At 59.8% G+C, this 15,176-nt stretch overlaps 2 protein-coding genes across 14 annotated transcripts in view; one reads left to right on the top strand and one right to left on the bottom strand.

Moving 5' to 3' along the window:
• The window catches only part of CHD5 (chromodomain helicase DNA binding protein 5), a 63,029-nt gene extending 51,645 nt beyond the window's left edge, over nt 1-11,384 (top strand). For 3 of the 4 annotated variants that reach the window (XM_027060597.2, XM_027060596.2, XM_027060599.2), the window contains exons 34-42: nt 1,406-1,495; nt 2,282-2,419; nt 2,687-2,795; nt 5,011-5,143; nt 5,543-5,738; nt 6,492-6,655; nt 6,778-6,892; nt 6,993-7,046; nt 7,905-11,384. In XM_027060597.2, the coding sequence (XP_026916398.1) occupies nt 1,406-1,495; nt 2,282-2,419; nt 2,687-2,795; nt 5,011-5,143; nt 5,543-5,738; nt 6,492-6,655; nt 6,778-6,892; nt 6,993-7,000 (953 nt within the window). In that variant the 3' untranslated portion in view covers nt 7,001-7,046; nt 7,905-11,384. The remainder of the gene's footprint in view (nt 1-1,405; nt 1,496-2,281; nt 2,420-2,686; nt 2,796-5,010; nt 5,144-5,542; nt 5,739-6,491; nt 6,656-6,777; nt 6,893-6,992; nt 7,047-7,904) is intronic. The other variant, XM_027060598.2, reaches the window with a different exon arrangement.
• Nucleotides 11,385-11,934: 550 nt separating this feature from the next.
• KCNAB2 (potassium voltage-gated channel subfamily A regulatory beta subunit 2) overlaps nt 11,935-15,176 on the bottom strand; it is an 86,194-nt gene continuing 82,952 nt past the window's right edge. For all 10 annotated transcript variants that reach the window (XM_027060613.2, XM_027060617.2, XM_027060616.2 and 7 more), the window contains one exon: nt 11,935-14,712. In XM_027060613.2, the coding sequence (XP_026916414.1) occupies nt 14,623-14,712 (90 nt within the window). In that variant the 3' untranslated portion in view covers nt 11,935-14,622. The remainder of the gene's footprint in view (nt 14,713-15,176) is intronic.

Genomic DNA, 15,176 nt, shown 5'->3' with positions numbered 1-15,176 from the left:
TGGATCTCTGGATTTGGGTGGGTACATCTTTCTGCTCATGGGGATCCTGGGTCACCTGAGTAAGCAGGAATGTCCCTGCTTTATTTCCAGAAGCCCCGGGCCCCGTGGTCTTGCTGGTGGCCTGGCTGGTCTGGGACCAGTCTTTTAAAACAATTTTTTTTTTTTAACGTTTATTTATTTTTGAGACAGAGAGAGACAGAGCATGGAGGGGGGAGGGGCAGAGGGAGAAGGAGACACAGAATCGGAAGCAGGCTCCAGGCTCCGAGCCATCAGCCCAGAGCCCGACGCGGGGCTCAAACTCACGGACCGCGAGATCGTGACCTGAGCTGAAGTCGGACGCTCAACCGACTGCGCCACCCAGGCGCCCCATGGGACCAGTCTTTAGGGCACGGTCTGTGCTGGGCCACACAGCTCGGGTTCCACGGTCTGCACGGACTTTGTGTTGGGTTTGGGTCTCTTCCCGGAGACTTTCTGCCTCTAGAGTCCATGCTGGAGCCAGGCTTCCTCCGCTCGGCCGTGGGGCGCCGGACGGAACTTTCTCTCTTTTGCTGAGTGTGTGGCAGTTGGAGGGTGTCGTGAGAGGGTGTTGGGTTCCGGTTCCTGGGTCTTCGCGGCTTTTGCCGCCTCATCCTCCGGGTCTGGGTGTGGAGACGTAACCCAAACCCCCCGGGCCTCCTCCCGGCACCTGCTCATCCCACGCCTTGTGCTTCTCAAGTTCGAGTTTCTCTTCGTTTATGGCGCCAACGGTTTCCTTTGCTTCTTGTGAGCTCACTGTTGTGTTTTTTCCAAGGTGATAGATTTTGCCTGACATTTCCGGGTGTTTATAAGAGGGTTTTGTGTTACTGAAGGCCTGCCGTGTCGCCAGAAATTGGAGTCCTCTGGTTATCATTGCAGTCGGGAAGATTTTTTTTTTTTTGAATTTTTTTTTTCAACGTTTATTTATTTTTGGGACAGAGAGAGACAGAGCATGAATGGGGGAGGGGCAGAGAGAGAGGGAGACACAGAATCGGAAGCAGGCTCCAGGCTCTGAGCCATCAGCCCAGAGCCCGACGCGGGGCTCGAACTCATGGACCGCGAGATCGTGACCTGGCTGAAGTCGGACGCTTAACCGACTGCGCCACCCAGGCGCCCCAAGTCGGGAAGATTTTTGAGGCTGCACCTTGAGGAGTTTGGGGCTGGTGTGCTGCTGGGGGTGGGGGGTGAGAGGGAAGGGGCAAGCTGATGGGTGTGGGGGGTCCGCGCCCCCGTGCCCCCCTTCCCAGAGGACCGCTCCTCAGTGGCACCTGTTGGACCCTTGGTAAAGTGATGGATGGGGTTGTGTGTATGGCTGAAATGGAGGTGGAAAGCCACCAGCCTAGAGTGCCCTCGACCCCTCCCCACTCGACAAACACCCCTTGTCTTGCAGAAGAAGTGCTTCCTGAGAAGGAGAAAATTCTGGACAAGCTGGAGCTAAGCTTGATTCACAGCAGAGGGGATGGCAACGATTTCAGGCCAGGTCTGGGCCTCTTGTGTGCTCTGTCTTGTGTCCCTTGGTCTCTGGAGGGCACCATCTGGACCCCGTTGGGCCTCCTGCAGCTGCCTGGGTGCCGCCTCCAGGCCCGATTGGTGCTGGTGGGCGGGAGCCTGGGCTCACCAGCTTTGGAGGGGGGAAGATCCCACCCCCTCTCCGAATCTTTCCTGTGGCCCCAGCCACCACCGGGAGAAAGGAGAGTGGTCACGGAGCTTGGCCTGGAGCATTTGGGGCTCAGTTGGAGGCTTTGTGTACCTGTAGGTGCTGGAATATTCTGGAACACCCATCCTCAGATTAATGTGCACTTTTTTAAAAAAAGTTTATTTTGAGAGAGAGAGAGCGCGCACATGAGTTGCGGAGGGGCAGAGAGAGAGAGAGGGAGACAGAGAATCCCAAGCAGGCTGCAGACTGCCAGCATACAGCCCAATGCTGGGCTCGATCTCACGAACTGTGAGCCGAAATCAAGAGTTGGACACTCATCCGACTGAGCCACCCAGGCGCCCCTTAATGGCACTTTTCCCACTGCTCTGCCCCGTGTTTTCAGGTGGTCCTGCCTTGATGGGGGAGGAGCATCTGGGCTGGAGCCCACCCTCCCTGCTCAGGTCAGAGGAAGGAGCTGCTGGTCTGTTTAAAATCCCTCTTGGCAGTGAGCTCCTTGAGGATGAGGAGCTATGTTTCCCACTTGCCTTTGGGTCCCCAGTGCTTGGCAGAGAGAGGCCCCTGGCCAGTACCTTTAGGATGGGTGGTGAATACGCATCTATCCTCCCATAGATGACACCAAAGTGGAGGAGAAGGAGCCCATTGAAACACAGCAAAATGGTGACAAAGAGGAAGATGAGGAGGGGAAGAAGGAGGACAAGAATGGGAAGTTCAAATTCATGTTCAACATTGCAGATGGGGGCTTCACAGGTATTGGGGTGAGGTGGTGCCCAGAGAGCTAGGGTGGTTGTGTCATTCCTAACCATGTGGGCCCTGGGAGTCTGGGCAGATGGTTATTTTATACTAAAGTGTGAATGGTTGATATAAGTGCATTTTATAACCTTTCCTAATAACCCTGGAACACTGAACTTCTAGGGGTGGGAGGATGGTGGGTGGTGAGGAAGAGACTCTCCTGTGCCTACCTCTGTGAAGGACTGGGGGGGGCACCTCATTCTGCTCCCTTGGCTGGCTTCCCAGAGCTGCACACGTTGTGGCAGAATGAGGAACGTGCTGCCGTGTCCTCGGGGAAAATCTACGACATCTGGCACCGGCGTCATGACTACTGGCTGCTGGCGGGCATCGTGACGTATCCTTGGCCAAGCCAGGCCGGGCAGCAATGTGGCCTGTTCCTCTCTGGGCCTCAGGGAGGGGCATGGGGTGTGTAGGAGTCAGGAGCCAGCGCTTTGGATCAGGTGCCAAAGACCCTTTCCTGGTGGTGGCAGTGACGATGACATGATGATGACCATAGCTGCGGCTCGTCCCTTTATGCCCAGTGCTCATATGCCCACTCCGTCCTCACAGCAGCCTTTCAAGGGGGCGCTACCATGATTCCCATCATGCCGAGTAGGACATGGTGCTCAGAGAGGCCACACAGCTGGTGAGTCCCAGCCCATCCACCTGACGCCACGGCAAATCCCCGTAAGTCCTGCCTGGTGCATACCTCACCCCCTCCCAGGAATGATGCCTGAGGGGCGCAGCACCATTTACGGTGGGCTGGTATTCGTTCGTTCGGGCTCGGTTGATCATCTCCTGTGTGCCAGGCTTGGAAGGTACATCCGTGGACAACATTCCCAAATCCCTGTCGACCTGGGGCTCACCTCCTACCGGGGACAGATGGCAAACACCCTAAGTGGGCAAAGTGTGGCATTCAGCACATGATGAAGCAGGGAAGGAGCAAAGAGAGCTTTGGGGAAGGGGGGGGTGCGTTTTCTAATGGGACGGTCAGAGGTGACATCTGAGCACAGACCTCCCAGAGGCAAGGAGAGGGTCACATAGCTGCCCTTCCGCAAAGCTGAGACAGCCTGGAATGGGCTGGTTACTATGAGGGGGGAGTGTTCTGGAATGGGGCTCAGCAAACCTTGCTGGTAAGGGGCCAGAGAGTGAATATTTCAGGTCCTACGCTCTGTGATTATAGCAAAAGCGGCCACAGACTTTAATACTAACCCAGCGAGTGTGACTGTGTTCCAATAAAACTTCGTTTAAAAAAACAGGGTGGGGAGCTCGGGGGGCTCAGTCAGTTAAGCATCTGACTTCGGCTTAGGTCACGATCTCACAGTTCGTGAGTTCGAGCCCCGCGCCGGGCTCTGTGCTGACAGCTTAGACTCCGGAGCCTGCTTTGGATTCTGTGTCTCCTCCTCCCTCTGTCCTTCCCCCGCTCACGCTCTGTCTCTCTCAGTAATAATAAATAGATAAACTTAAAAAATTTGTAACAAATAGGCTGTGGGCCATAGTTTACAGATTCCTGTTGTAGAGGTTAAGGTGTTTGGAGCCAGCCTGCGGGGCTTCAGATCCTGACTCTGCCCCTCACTAACTGTGGGACTTTGGGCAAGATAATTTTATTGTGTCTCCTTGTTCCCTCGAAGGCTCTGGGGGGAGGATCTCTTGCCAGCTTCTGGTGGCGGCCGTCAGTCCTTGACATCTCTCAGCTGACGGCTCTGCCTCCCGTCCCGTGGCCTTCTTCTGTGGGTGCCTGTGTCCCAATTTCCTTTCCTTTTTTGTTTCGAAAATTTTTTTATTTTTAAAAAATGTTTATTTATTTTTAATGTTTATTTATTTTTGAGACAGACACAGAGCACGAGTGAGGGAGGGGCAGAGAGGGAGACCCAGAATCCGAAGCAGGCTCCAGGCTCCGAGCTGTCAGCCCAGAGCCTGATGTGGGGCTGGAACTCACGAAGCATGAGATCGTGACCTGAGCTGAAGTCAGATGCTCAACCGACTGAGTCACCCAGGTGTCCCCAATGTTTATTTTTCAGAGAGAGACAGAGAGAGACAGAGCACGAGGAGGGGAGGGGCAGAGAGAGAAGGAGACAGAGGGTCTGAAGCAGGCTCCAGGCTCCGAGCTGTCAGCACAGAGCCTGACACGGGGCTCAGACACATGAACCGCCAAATCATGACCTGAGCCAAAGTTGGATTCTTAACCGAGTGAACCACCCAGGCGCCCCCCCAATTTCCTTTTCTTGTAAGGATACCAGTCAGGGTTAGTGCCTGCCCTAATCTAGTATGACCCCTCCTTAACTTGATTGCATCTACAAACACCCCATTGCCAAGTGAGGTCACGGCCACAAGTGTAGGGGTTGGGGCTTGAGGGTTCTGCCCTCCAGGTTGTTAGGGTGAGGAGTTAAGCCCGTGCAGCCTCAGTGTTGTCTGGGCCACTGAGGGCGCCTGTCGCATGATCATCAACCTGCTCACCCTGCAGCCAAGGTTAATGGCGTGTCCCAAGCTCACAGCCAGGATGCTGAACCTGGGCTGGGCCCCCCCGCCCCCACCGTGGCCAGGTTTGCCCTTAACAGTGCTGCACCCAGGCACGGCTACGCCCGCTGGCAGGACATCCAGAATGACCCGAGGTACATGATCCTCAACGAGCCCTTCAAGTCTGAGATCCACAAGGGCAACTATCTGGAGATGAAGAACAAGTTCCTGGCCCGCAGGTTCAAGGTCAGTGCCAGCAGGGCCAGAGCCTGCAAGGGAGGGGGGCTGCAGGAGGGCGAGTTACACGAGGGCCTGGGCCAAGGGAGCGGTGCTCCCTCCCCATATACCCGGACGTGGGCCGGGCTGTCCGCCAAGGGAGTCATGCAGTCAGTCAACCAACAGGGCTCTGGGCCCTTGATCCGCGCCTAGCCCCACCGGGTGAGTGTCCCAGCCCCAGGCGATGGGTGCAGAGAACCCGGCTTGGTGACAGTTCCAAGGGGGTGCTAAGATCAGACAAAGGTGGACAGACAGGTGGAAGTGTGTCCTCCCTCCTTCCTTTCTGCCAGATCCCAGGCATGCGGGGGTGGGTGCTGGTGGAGGAGGGGCCGGGCCAGCGCTCAGATCTTGCCTTGCCCCATCCCCCAGCTGCTGGAGCAGGCCCTGGTCATCGAGGAGCAGCTCCGGAGGGCCGCGTACCTTAACATGACCCAGGACCCCAACCACCCAGCCATGGCCCTCAACGCCCGCCTGGCCGAGGTGGAGTGCCTTGCTGAGAGCCACCAGCACCTGTCCAAGGAGTCCCTTGCCGGGAACAAGCCAGCCAATGCTGTCCTGCACAAGGGTGAGTGAGCCCCCTTCCCAGAGGCCGGCCTGCCAGCCTTCCTCCTGCCGGTGCAGATCCTTCGCCATCGACGAGGGCACCGATGGGACAGGGGCCTGGGGACCAAACGTCAGTCCAGAGGGCGTCCTAGCCGGGATGGGACAATCCATCATCCGGTCCAGGGAAATTTAAGCCCTCTGTGCTCTGGACTTTTCCTCAGGGTGGGCTCCGTGCAGGCCCTGGTCTGGGCATTGCCCTGGTCTGCGCATTAAAGAGATAAGCACGTTATCTCTTCAATGCTCACGATACCGGGAAGCGGTAAGGTGTATTACCCCATTTTAAAGTCAGAGACACTGACGGGCGGTGGAGTCAGTGCCCCAGATCTCCTGGGATTCAGACCTTTGACTCCTGTGCTCCGGAACTTCAGGAAGCCCCCGGGCCAGTTAGAGGGCGGGGGCAGCCAAGGCCAAGCTTAAACCAGAGGCCCCGGACTTGCTGGCCCCTGCTCTGTCTGGGAGACGTCTCCTGAGTGGTGGGCTAGGGCGGAGGCCTCCCTGGGAGCCGGGACTCTAGCTGAGGGCCTGGGGGAAGCCCAGTGTTGGGTCAGAGTGTCTGGCTCGGCCCTCGGGCCCCTGGGGACGCCTGCTCTTGGCCCAGGTGGCGTCTCTCTGCTCCGTGGGCCTGGAGGGCCGGGTGAGGAGCGCCCACCCGCCGTGCCCCCGGCCTGGGGGGTGCTGGGCCCCGGCAGCTTTTCCACCTGCCCCTCCTCTGCAGTCCTGAACCAGCTGGAGGAGCTGCTGAGTGATATGAAGGCGGACGTGACGCGCCTGCCCTCCATGCTGTCGCGCATCCCCCCCGTGGCTGCCCGTCTCCAGATGTCAGAGCGCAGCATCCTGAGCCGCCTGACCAACCGAGCTGGTGACCCCACCACTCAGCAGGTCAGGTTTGGCCCACATGCCCTGGGCCTGGTCCCCATCACGCGAGTCCTGGGTGCCCCGGGGCTGGGGCTTGGGGTGGGGTGTTGGGACTACGACCTTTAAACCCGAGTCCTTGCCTCCAGGGCGCTTTCGGCAACTCCCAGATGTACAACAACAACTTTGGGCCCAACTTCCGGGGCCCTGGACCAGGAGGGATTGTCAACTACAACCAGATGCCCCTGGGGCCCTATGTGACCGGTAGGTGCCCGTCGCTTCTGGGCAGCATGTGCAGGGGTGCTCCACGGGGCCAGCCTGCCCGCCGCCACCCCAGGCAAGCAAGCTTCTCTCTCTCTGACAGATATCTAGCTGTCCCCGCGATGTCCCTCTGTTGCAGTGCTCATTTCCAGCTGAGGTAAGCCTGCACCTGGGTCCTCCACTGTCCCTTGTCCCCTCCTCGGACTGGCAGGTCCGGTCCGGCCAGAATGGACCCTGATTCGCTCGGGCGTGCCCCTTGGTGCCCACAAGCATGGCTGTGTGCACACGTGTCCATGGCAGTGACTCAGCCCCAAACCCGGCCTCCACGGCTCCGCCTCCATTGCCCAGCTGGGTGGTGGGCACCCCAGGACATTGGCCCCCTGCCCGGGACGAGGAGGGTGGCTCAGGGACTGAGGGGGTTAAGTGTTAATGGCTATGAGAGGGGAGCTTATTCCTGAGAAATGGCCAGTTCACTCAGGCCTCCTCCCCCCGGGTCCCCCCAAGCCCTGTCTGTCCCCGTGAGAACTGCCACTTTAGGGTTGGGATGCTGGGGGTTTCCAGACCGGCCGCTCTTCCTCAGGCCTCTTTGGCACTGCAGGTGTGGTAGGGAGGTCTTGACTCTGGAGCTCTTTCTTTTTCTTTCTTTCTTTCTTTCTTTCTTTCTTTCTTTCTTTCTTTCTTTCTTTTTAAAATTTAAATTTATTTATCTATTTTGAGAGAGAGAGAGAGAAAGTGGAGGGGTAGAGAGAGAGAGACAGAATCCCAAGCAGGCTCTGCACTGTTAGCACAGAGCCCGGGGCGGGGCTGGAACCCACGACCCTGAGATCATGACCTGAGCTGAAACCAAGAGTCGGACTTGGTTTGACTGAGCCACCCAGGCGCCCCTTGGGAGGCCCTTCTGGTGGTGGCTGTGTGTGGTTGGCTGTGACAGGCGGCGGTAGGTGGCGGCAGGGTGCTGGGTGTCCCAGTCTAGCCCTGGCGCTCAGCCGTGTCACCCGTGATCTGCCTCTTGCAGCCACGCCTGCCGGGCCACCTGCCCGACCGCCACAGGAGAGAAAAGCTACCGCCTTTTTAGGAGCCGTGCCACCTTGGGACAGAAAGGGAAACTGAGTAATGCCATCACATGGGGGACGAGGCCCAGCCTGGCTGGGCCAGAGCCCAGAAGTGCCACCTCATCATAATGCAAGTGTCCCACCCAGCGTCACACCCACCCAACACTGGGACGTGCCCCGTGGCGGCCTTTGCCGGACAACTTCTTAGAAGAGATTTCATTTATTTGTACATCTTTTGCACTTTCCTATTGAAGACTTGAAAAGTTTGTCTTGATAAAAGTTGAGTGACGCGTGGAGGGGGTCTGACCTGCTACACTTAACGTCTCTCTCTGTCAACGGGCTCCAGACTGCAAGGGAAGATTCTAGAAGCCCTGCTGTTGCCCCATGGACTCGGTCCGCCTGGGCAGCCCTCATTGTGCTCCCGCCCACCCTATCCCGTCCATACTGCCCGACCACCCGTGTCCTGGCCCCCTGCTCCCTGGGGCTCTCCAGTGCTGGGTGGGTCAGGACAGGGGAGCAGCTGCCCAGCCCGAGGGTGGAGACCTCGGCTGATGCCCAGGGCAGGGGGTTATTCCACCCCCTTCCTCCCAGGGCTGGAGACCACCAGGTATGTGCTATCTGTGTGGGGGAGGGGGCCGGTCAGCAGGCGTCTGGCCCTGGCCCAGAGTGGCTTGCGGGCCCCGGACTCTTATCTGAGCAAGGCAGGCCTAGCATGTGCTCCTGGGAGGGAGGGGAAGAGCCTCCTAGAGCTTTTTTCTCGGCCTATGTGGGAAGGGGCTTGCTCTCTGCCGGGATGTGGTTAGCATCCTAGCGGGGAAGGTCACAGTGGCACTGAGGGTGGCCCAGGAGACCCTGGTCCTGCCCTGTGCCCTGGGAGGCCCATCACACCCACCTCCAGGTAAACTCTCCCTGTTCGGTGTCATGGCCACAGATGCAAGAAAACAGGGCCACCCCTTGGAGCCTGGGCTTCTCCCTGCCATCCTGTCCCCAGAGAGGCCTCAATGTGGTCACTTGCCACCGGGGCCTGTATCACAGCCGCCCTTGCTGTGTTATCAGATGGCCTGGGGAAAGAAAGCTCTGCTTGGAGACGGGGGACTGGGCGCGATGACCCTCCAGCATCCCGGGCTTCCTGCCGGGAACACCCCCTGTCTCCTGCGAGGGCCCCAGCAGACGGGGAGGAGCAGCCAGGCCGGGCCTGTCTGTGATGCTTCCTCTGCGCTCGCTCGGCCTGGAAGGAGGTTTCCCAGCCGTGGGTGGGTGGCTTCCTGGGGAAGTGCCCTGGGTGTAGAATCCAGGATGGGGCCAGGATTTGGGGGCTTGTCTTGGGGCCTCTTGGGCAGCCAGCCAGCCCTTACAGGGTCTCAGGACCCAGGTGTCCTCTGTAAGTGGCTCTCTGTGCACCCCGGGAGGGCTGGGCCCCAAAGCCTCTCCCATCTTGGTGTCCCCTCGCTTCAGCGTCTCTGAAAGCCCCCAAGGCTGATGCAGCGCAAGCACCGAGGTGGGGGCAGTGGGGAGCATCCGGAAGGTGGCCCGCCGGCTTCCAGGACATGTGCGCAGCAGCACTGGCCTCGCCTTCTGGGGAGGGCAGGGTCATCCCTGTCCGCTGTGGTTCCTCCAGTGCCACGTGCACGTGCTTGTGTCTTGTGGTCAGTGCCTCCTGCAAAGGCTCCTGGCTTGGGCCACGGGCGAGGTGAACACCCCTCCCCCGCAAGCCCTGTGATGCTCCCCTCCCAGACCTCTGGTCGGCCCTGTGGCTGGCCTCACTGGAACAGTGCTGACCTTCCCTGGCCGCAGTGGATGGGCCCGGAGTGTCCAGCCGGGAGGCACACGGGGGCGGGGCAGGGGTCTGCGTCTCTAATGTCTGGCCCCAAAGGCTGGTGGTCCCCCCTGCTGTCAGCCCTTCCTCCCCAGGAAGCCTCCCTCTGTGCCCCCCATCTTTGCCTCCATCCCAGACCTCCCCCTTGCCCTCGTCCCCCAGGCCAGAGCCAGGCACCCACAGATGGCCAGATCCGGGAAGGGCTCAGCTCTCCGCAACCAGCGCCCCCTAGAGGCCCAGGATCGGGGGCTTTGGACAGTTGGGGAGTGGCTGTCTGGTCAGCTGGTTTGGGAGAGGAAAATGGATCTCAGACTTTCTTCTTAGTTTATCAGTTCTCTCCAGCCAAGAGTGGTGGCGAGCGGGTGCGGTGTCCCCTGTCTTTGGCATCTTCCGGCTGGGTTTGGTTTTTGCTGCTGGCAGAATGAGGGTCTTTGTGTACAAGCAGAATCCTAAAGTGCCAGCCCGCATTTTTGTTTCCAGCCACCCTGTTATTTAAACAAGTGCTGAGTAGGCTTTCTGTCAAACCACCTTTGGGCCACGGGGGCTCCCAGGTGACGAGGGGAACTTGGGCTGGACTGACCACGTCCGGAAGGGCCCCCGTCACCCCCCCCCCCCGCCCCCCACACATGCCTGCCCCGGGAAGTGTGTCCCATGTGAGGAGACCCTCCCTGTAAGCCACCTTTGGGAGTTCCTTTGTTTTCTCCAACTTATGACCAAGGTCCTGCTGATACCCACAAGGGGTGCAGGTGCCTGCCCTCCTGCTCTCTGGGGGATCCTTCCCAGGGTCCTCTGGGGCCTCCCCAGCCCAGATTGTGGCTGGATGAGCCTTGCCCCAGTGACACGGTAGCTCTTGCTCTCATGTCAGGTCCCGGAGCTCTTGAGGGCTTGGGGGGGGGGGGGTTCACGTAGAGGGTTGGCTCAGGGACAGGAGCGCCTCCAAGCTTGGGGCGGGAGTGGGGGACTTGGCCGAGAGGCGGGGGTCAGGTCATGGCCTGGCCATGGCCTCGGGTCCCCCCACAACACCTGCGGCTATTCTGTGCCCACTACCACCTCCGTCGAGGAAGCTGGCTCCTGCCCCATTTTCTCTTTCTGGAAGTTTACAGGTCGTGGTGCATCAGCCCAAAGTCATTGGCGTTGTGTTTTGGGTTTTTTTCTTAGTTTTCAGATTTTTTTTAAACAAAGTATTTTTTTAGGTGCGATAACCCAGAAAGGGCCCGTTGGGTGTGTGTGTATGTCCTGAACCCCTGATGTGGACAGGGGGGCCCCAGCCCCCCTCGGCTCCTGTGTGCGGAGATGAGGGGGGGTCCTGCTCCCTGTGTGTTGGAGCCATGAGGGTATGAGGGAGCAGTTCCCGCGCAGGCTGGCATCTGGCCCAGCTAAGGGGGCCGGGCCCCTTGCCCTGGGTACACCCCCAGGCCAGCAAAGGAGCCTGGGTGAGTTGGGAGGGTCCCAGCCAGGGGGCTGGAGCTGGAAGCTGAGCCCCCGTGAGTGGCGACCCGTCCGGTTCCTGGCAGGACACGGGAGAGGCTGGACAGAGCCTGCAGCCGACACAATCCCCTTTACTTTGTACTCTGTGTGTATGTCTTTGTTTTCTGTGTTTTAATAAATCCTTTGGGAAAGGATAGAATCCGTGTTTTCCTAGATTCCCAATGATCTAGGATGGGGGTGGGGGCTGGAGGCGGCAGAAGAATGTGGGGGATGGGGTGTCACCGGAAGCCAAACCACCGCCCCCCTGGGAAGACATGGCCTCATGAGGCTGAGGGGCTTGCTGGGAAAGGGGGGGCAAGGAGGTGTGGTGCCTGTCTCTCCCACTTGGACCCCAAACACAGACACAACGTGGCGTCAGGGCAACATGGAGCCCCCAGTGGCACCTCGTGGACCTTCCTGGACCCCGACCTCTCTGCACCCAGAGGGCACAGCAGCCTCCCAGCAGCAGAGAATGTGTTGAGGGTAGTGGGGGGCACCCTTATCCCCAAATCACTTGGGATATGGGGTGCCTCAGAGTCCCCAGTCTCTGCCTCTTCCCCAGGGCCCTTTTTCCCCATCCCTACCCTTTGCCCCAAGGTCAAGATTGGGGGGGGGGGCGGGGGGCGAGTGTGCCGGCCCCTGCAGGTGGCAGCCTTTTCCTCCCCTCCCCACTGCGGAGGGGAGGCCCCTGGAAAGGAGAGGAGCAGAAAGCCGCAGACCCCGACAGGCTGGGGTTTTATTTGTCATTCCATAAATACGGTGGCTGTGTCTCGCTGACTGTCGTCTGGAAGCGCGAGGCATGAGGCAGTCTCTGCCTACGTAGGGAGTGCAGTTAGCTGAGGAGCCACAGTCATTAAAAAAAAAAAGGGGGGGGGAGAGAAGAAAAGCACATTATTTACATGACAGAAGACCGAGCAAGCCCCTCTGTCATTCCTCCGGACCTCGGATTTGCACTGGATCTGGGATGAGAAATGGGGTGGGGGGGGGGGGACTCCGTGTGTCAGCAAGGGAGAAGGATCCCACCCACCCCTGCTCCCAGAGTGGACCTCCTTCCGGTGCTGGGCATTCCCGGAGGGGGTCCCCTGGGGCAAACTGCCTCAAGGGTTGGGCCAGAGGCTGGGAGGCTTCCCTCGACCAGGCGGCCAGCGTAAACCCGTGCTGGGTCCCAGGCCACACTCCTCCAGGCCCCAACTCTGCCCAGCTTGTTTCCAGACTCTCTCCCTCCCCGACCGCCGCCCCACCAGACCCCTTCTAAGTCAGGGGCCCTCCCCCAGGAAGCAGAGCCGGGTCCTCCCTGCAAGTGGGTGTGGGAGAAATGACAGCTCAGAATCAGGCTGTGGACAGTGCCCCAGGACGGGGAGGCTGCCTGGGTCCTTGCCATGGGTATTTCGGCCTTGGCCCAGCTCAACTCTGGGGGCAAATGTGGCCAACAGGGGACTGCCTTCCCAGGTGTGGCTCCCCATGAAGGGGGCAGCAGTGTGAAGGGGGCCCAGCAGCGCTCCCCAGCGAGGGGTGGGCAATCTGGTCCCTCAGTACGGGGGCTGCCTGGCCCAGAGCACCTGGTCCCTGCCTGTCCTGGGAGCTAGACACCCATCCCGTGTGGTGGTGGGCAGTGGCCACAGGCCAGGGGCCCCTGCCAGGATAGGCTCACCCCCTCCCCACACCCACAGTGTGCAGCTTATAGATTCGGTGATGAGCCCAGGGGCCTGGGCTGGGAGGGGGGGGAAGGTTCTAGACTCCAGGGTCAGCATAAAGGTCAGGAAGTTTGTGGCTTTCTCAGGCCTCAGCCCAGCCAGGGCTGGCCAGGAGGCTCTCTGAGGATGGCAGGGCAAAGCAGGACCGGGCATACCGGCTGCAGTGAAGGTGAGACCGTTGGCGGGGGAGGGGGAGGGGTGTCGAGGTGGGGCCAGCTGCTACCTGCTGGGACCGGAGACACAGAGGTACTCTAGAGTGGGCTCCTGCCTCCAAATAGCCAGCAGAGGCTGGTGCCTCAGGACTCCCGGCTGCAGGCCTGTGCCCTTCATCCTCCCAGCTGGGGGGCTGACGGTTCTGTCCTGTTCCAGGCTGGGGGGCGGGGGGTGGATGCATCGCCAGGAATGACTGGCTCCAGCCATCCTGACCTCCTCACAGGGTGCATGTGGTGGTTCCGGGGTTGGTACTGCTGCCCGTTTGCCCGGGTAACCTGCTCTGGGCGCCTAGACTTAGCACCCTAATGTGGGGTGCCTCACCCTGACCCGATCTGAGGCCTTGAAGAAGGCACTGCTCCAGGCGGAGGCTCCTGGGGCCTTTTCCTAGATCGTGGGGGCTTCTGCGGGATGTTCAGCCTCCCCAGCTCCCCCGCGCATGCAGCACGGAAAACCCCAGGGGCCTAAGTGTGTTCTCTCTGCAGACCCTGAGGCCACTACCCAGGCAGAGCAGAGGTGGGCCGCCTGGCATGTGGCCAGCCAGCGACCACAGTCTAGCTAAGTATGCATGACCTCAGGGCATTCTGGGGCAAGGACAGAGGGGCAGTGGGCAGGGCACCTGGAGAGGAGGGTAGGTGGGGCCCTGGAGGGACCTGGGCTGGAGCCTGCTCCTCAGGCCCCTCCCGAATGCTCAGGGCTGCTCTGGGCACGGGGATCGTCAACTGTGTGCAGGGAGGAAGCTGCCAGGGCGATGAGCATGGTTAGAAACCCTCCCCCCCAACTTCCTGTGGACCCCATACTGATAAGGAATCCCCCCGGATCTCTGCCCCTGCCAGCAAGGGTGGGGGTGGGGGTCAAGGGACAGCTTGGAAGGCCCCTGGGAGACCCGCTGGGGCAGGGGGTGGTGGAGAAGCGGGTGCAGAATGAATCTGAGGTCGGGCCCATGGTAAAGTATCGGGAGCCCTTGGCAAGGAGGGAGGTTGAGGGCCCCACCTGGGAGGCCCTGCCCAATGTCCAGTGTCCTGGCAGAGGGGCCACGGGAGGAGCCAGACCTGGTTTCCTCTTTCCCACCCCCAACACCAGGTGGGGGTGCTCAGCAGAGGAGAGGCCAGCCCTGCTGCCCCCAGCACCCGACCGGGTCTCGGCCTGGCCTGGACTCGGGGCGTCTCTGGGAAAGGCCAAGGCTGGGAGAAAACGTGGTGGTCTCTTCCAGGAGGGTGAGCAGGGCTGCAGGCGAGCTTGGACAGGACCGCGCCAACACCCTTCCCAGTCAGCGTGGTCTCCCCAGCATGGGTCAGAATTCCGTCCCGCGAAGCGGCGAATGGTGTCTTAGCAGCGACTTTTGAGATCTTTTCCCCACAACATCTCGTGCCGCGTGATGTTTTCTTTTTGATGCAAACCACACCCCTGACTTGGCTTCAAAACAGCTTAAGCGAGCGAACAGAGAGACTGGGAGGGAAACAGAAACTGTCCGGGCAAGCGGCCGGGGGCTTCTTAGGATCTGTAGTCCTTTTTGCTGTAGGGTTTATTGCCCAAAATACTATCAATCTCGTGGATAATGGAAGACGACAGTTTTGGAAGGACCTGCGGGCAAGGACAAGGGCTAATCAGAATCCCGCCAAGGAGACAGGACGGGCCTGTGGAGGAGGCTGGGTGACAATCTTCCGGCCACTGCTGGCCCAGGCTTGTCCTGCTTCGTCACATCAGCGTCCCGCTGAAGCCGATGGGGGCTATGCTGCTTTTGGGTTCCAGAAGGTCTGGGGCAGAGAGGAAGCCTGCCCTGGTACACGCTCTGCACCTCAAATGCCAGAACGTGCTAGAACTATGTCTGGCAGGCATAAAATACAGATTCCAGGGCCAGACACCGGATCTCCGCACCCCTAACCTACTTTTCCCAGCCTTCCCTATTTCAACCAACAGCAAGGCCACCCTTCCAGGTAACAAAACCCCACGGGCTAACTCTGACTGGACTCTCCCTCACCCTCAACCCATCCTGAACATCTAGGAGCCAAGCAGCTGAGCGCGGGACCATCAACAGCCCTCTCCCA

This window comes from Acinonyx jubatus, chromosome C1 (assembly GCF_027475565.1).
Source record: "Acinonyx jubatus isolate Ajub_Pintada_27869175 chromosome C1, VMU_Ajub_asm_v1.0, whole genome shotgun sequence".
Classification (NCBI taxonomy): Eukaryota; Metazoa; Chordata; class Mammalia; order Carnivora; family Felidae; genus Acinonyx; species Acinonyx jubatus.
This window is presented reverse-complemented; position numbering and strand designations above follow the sequence as displayed.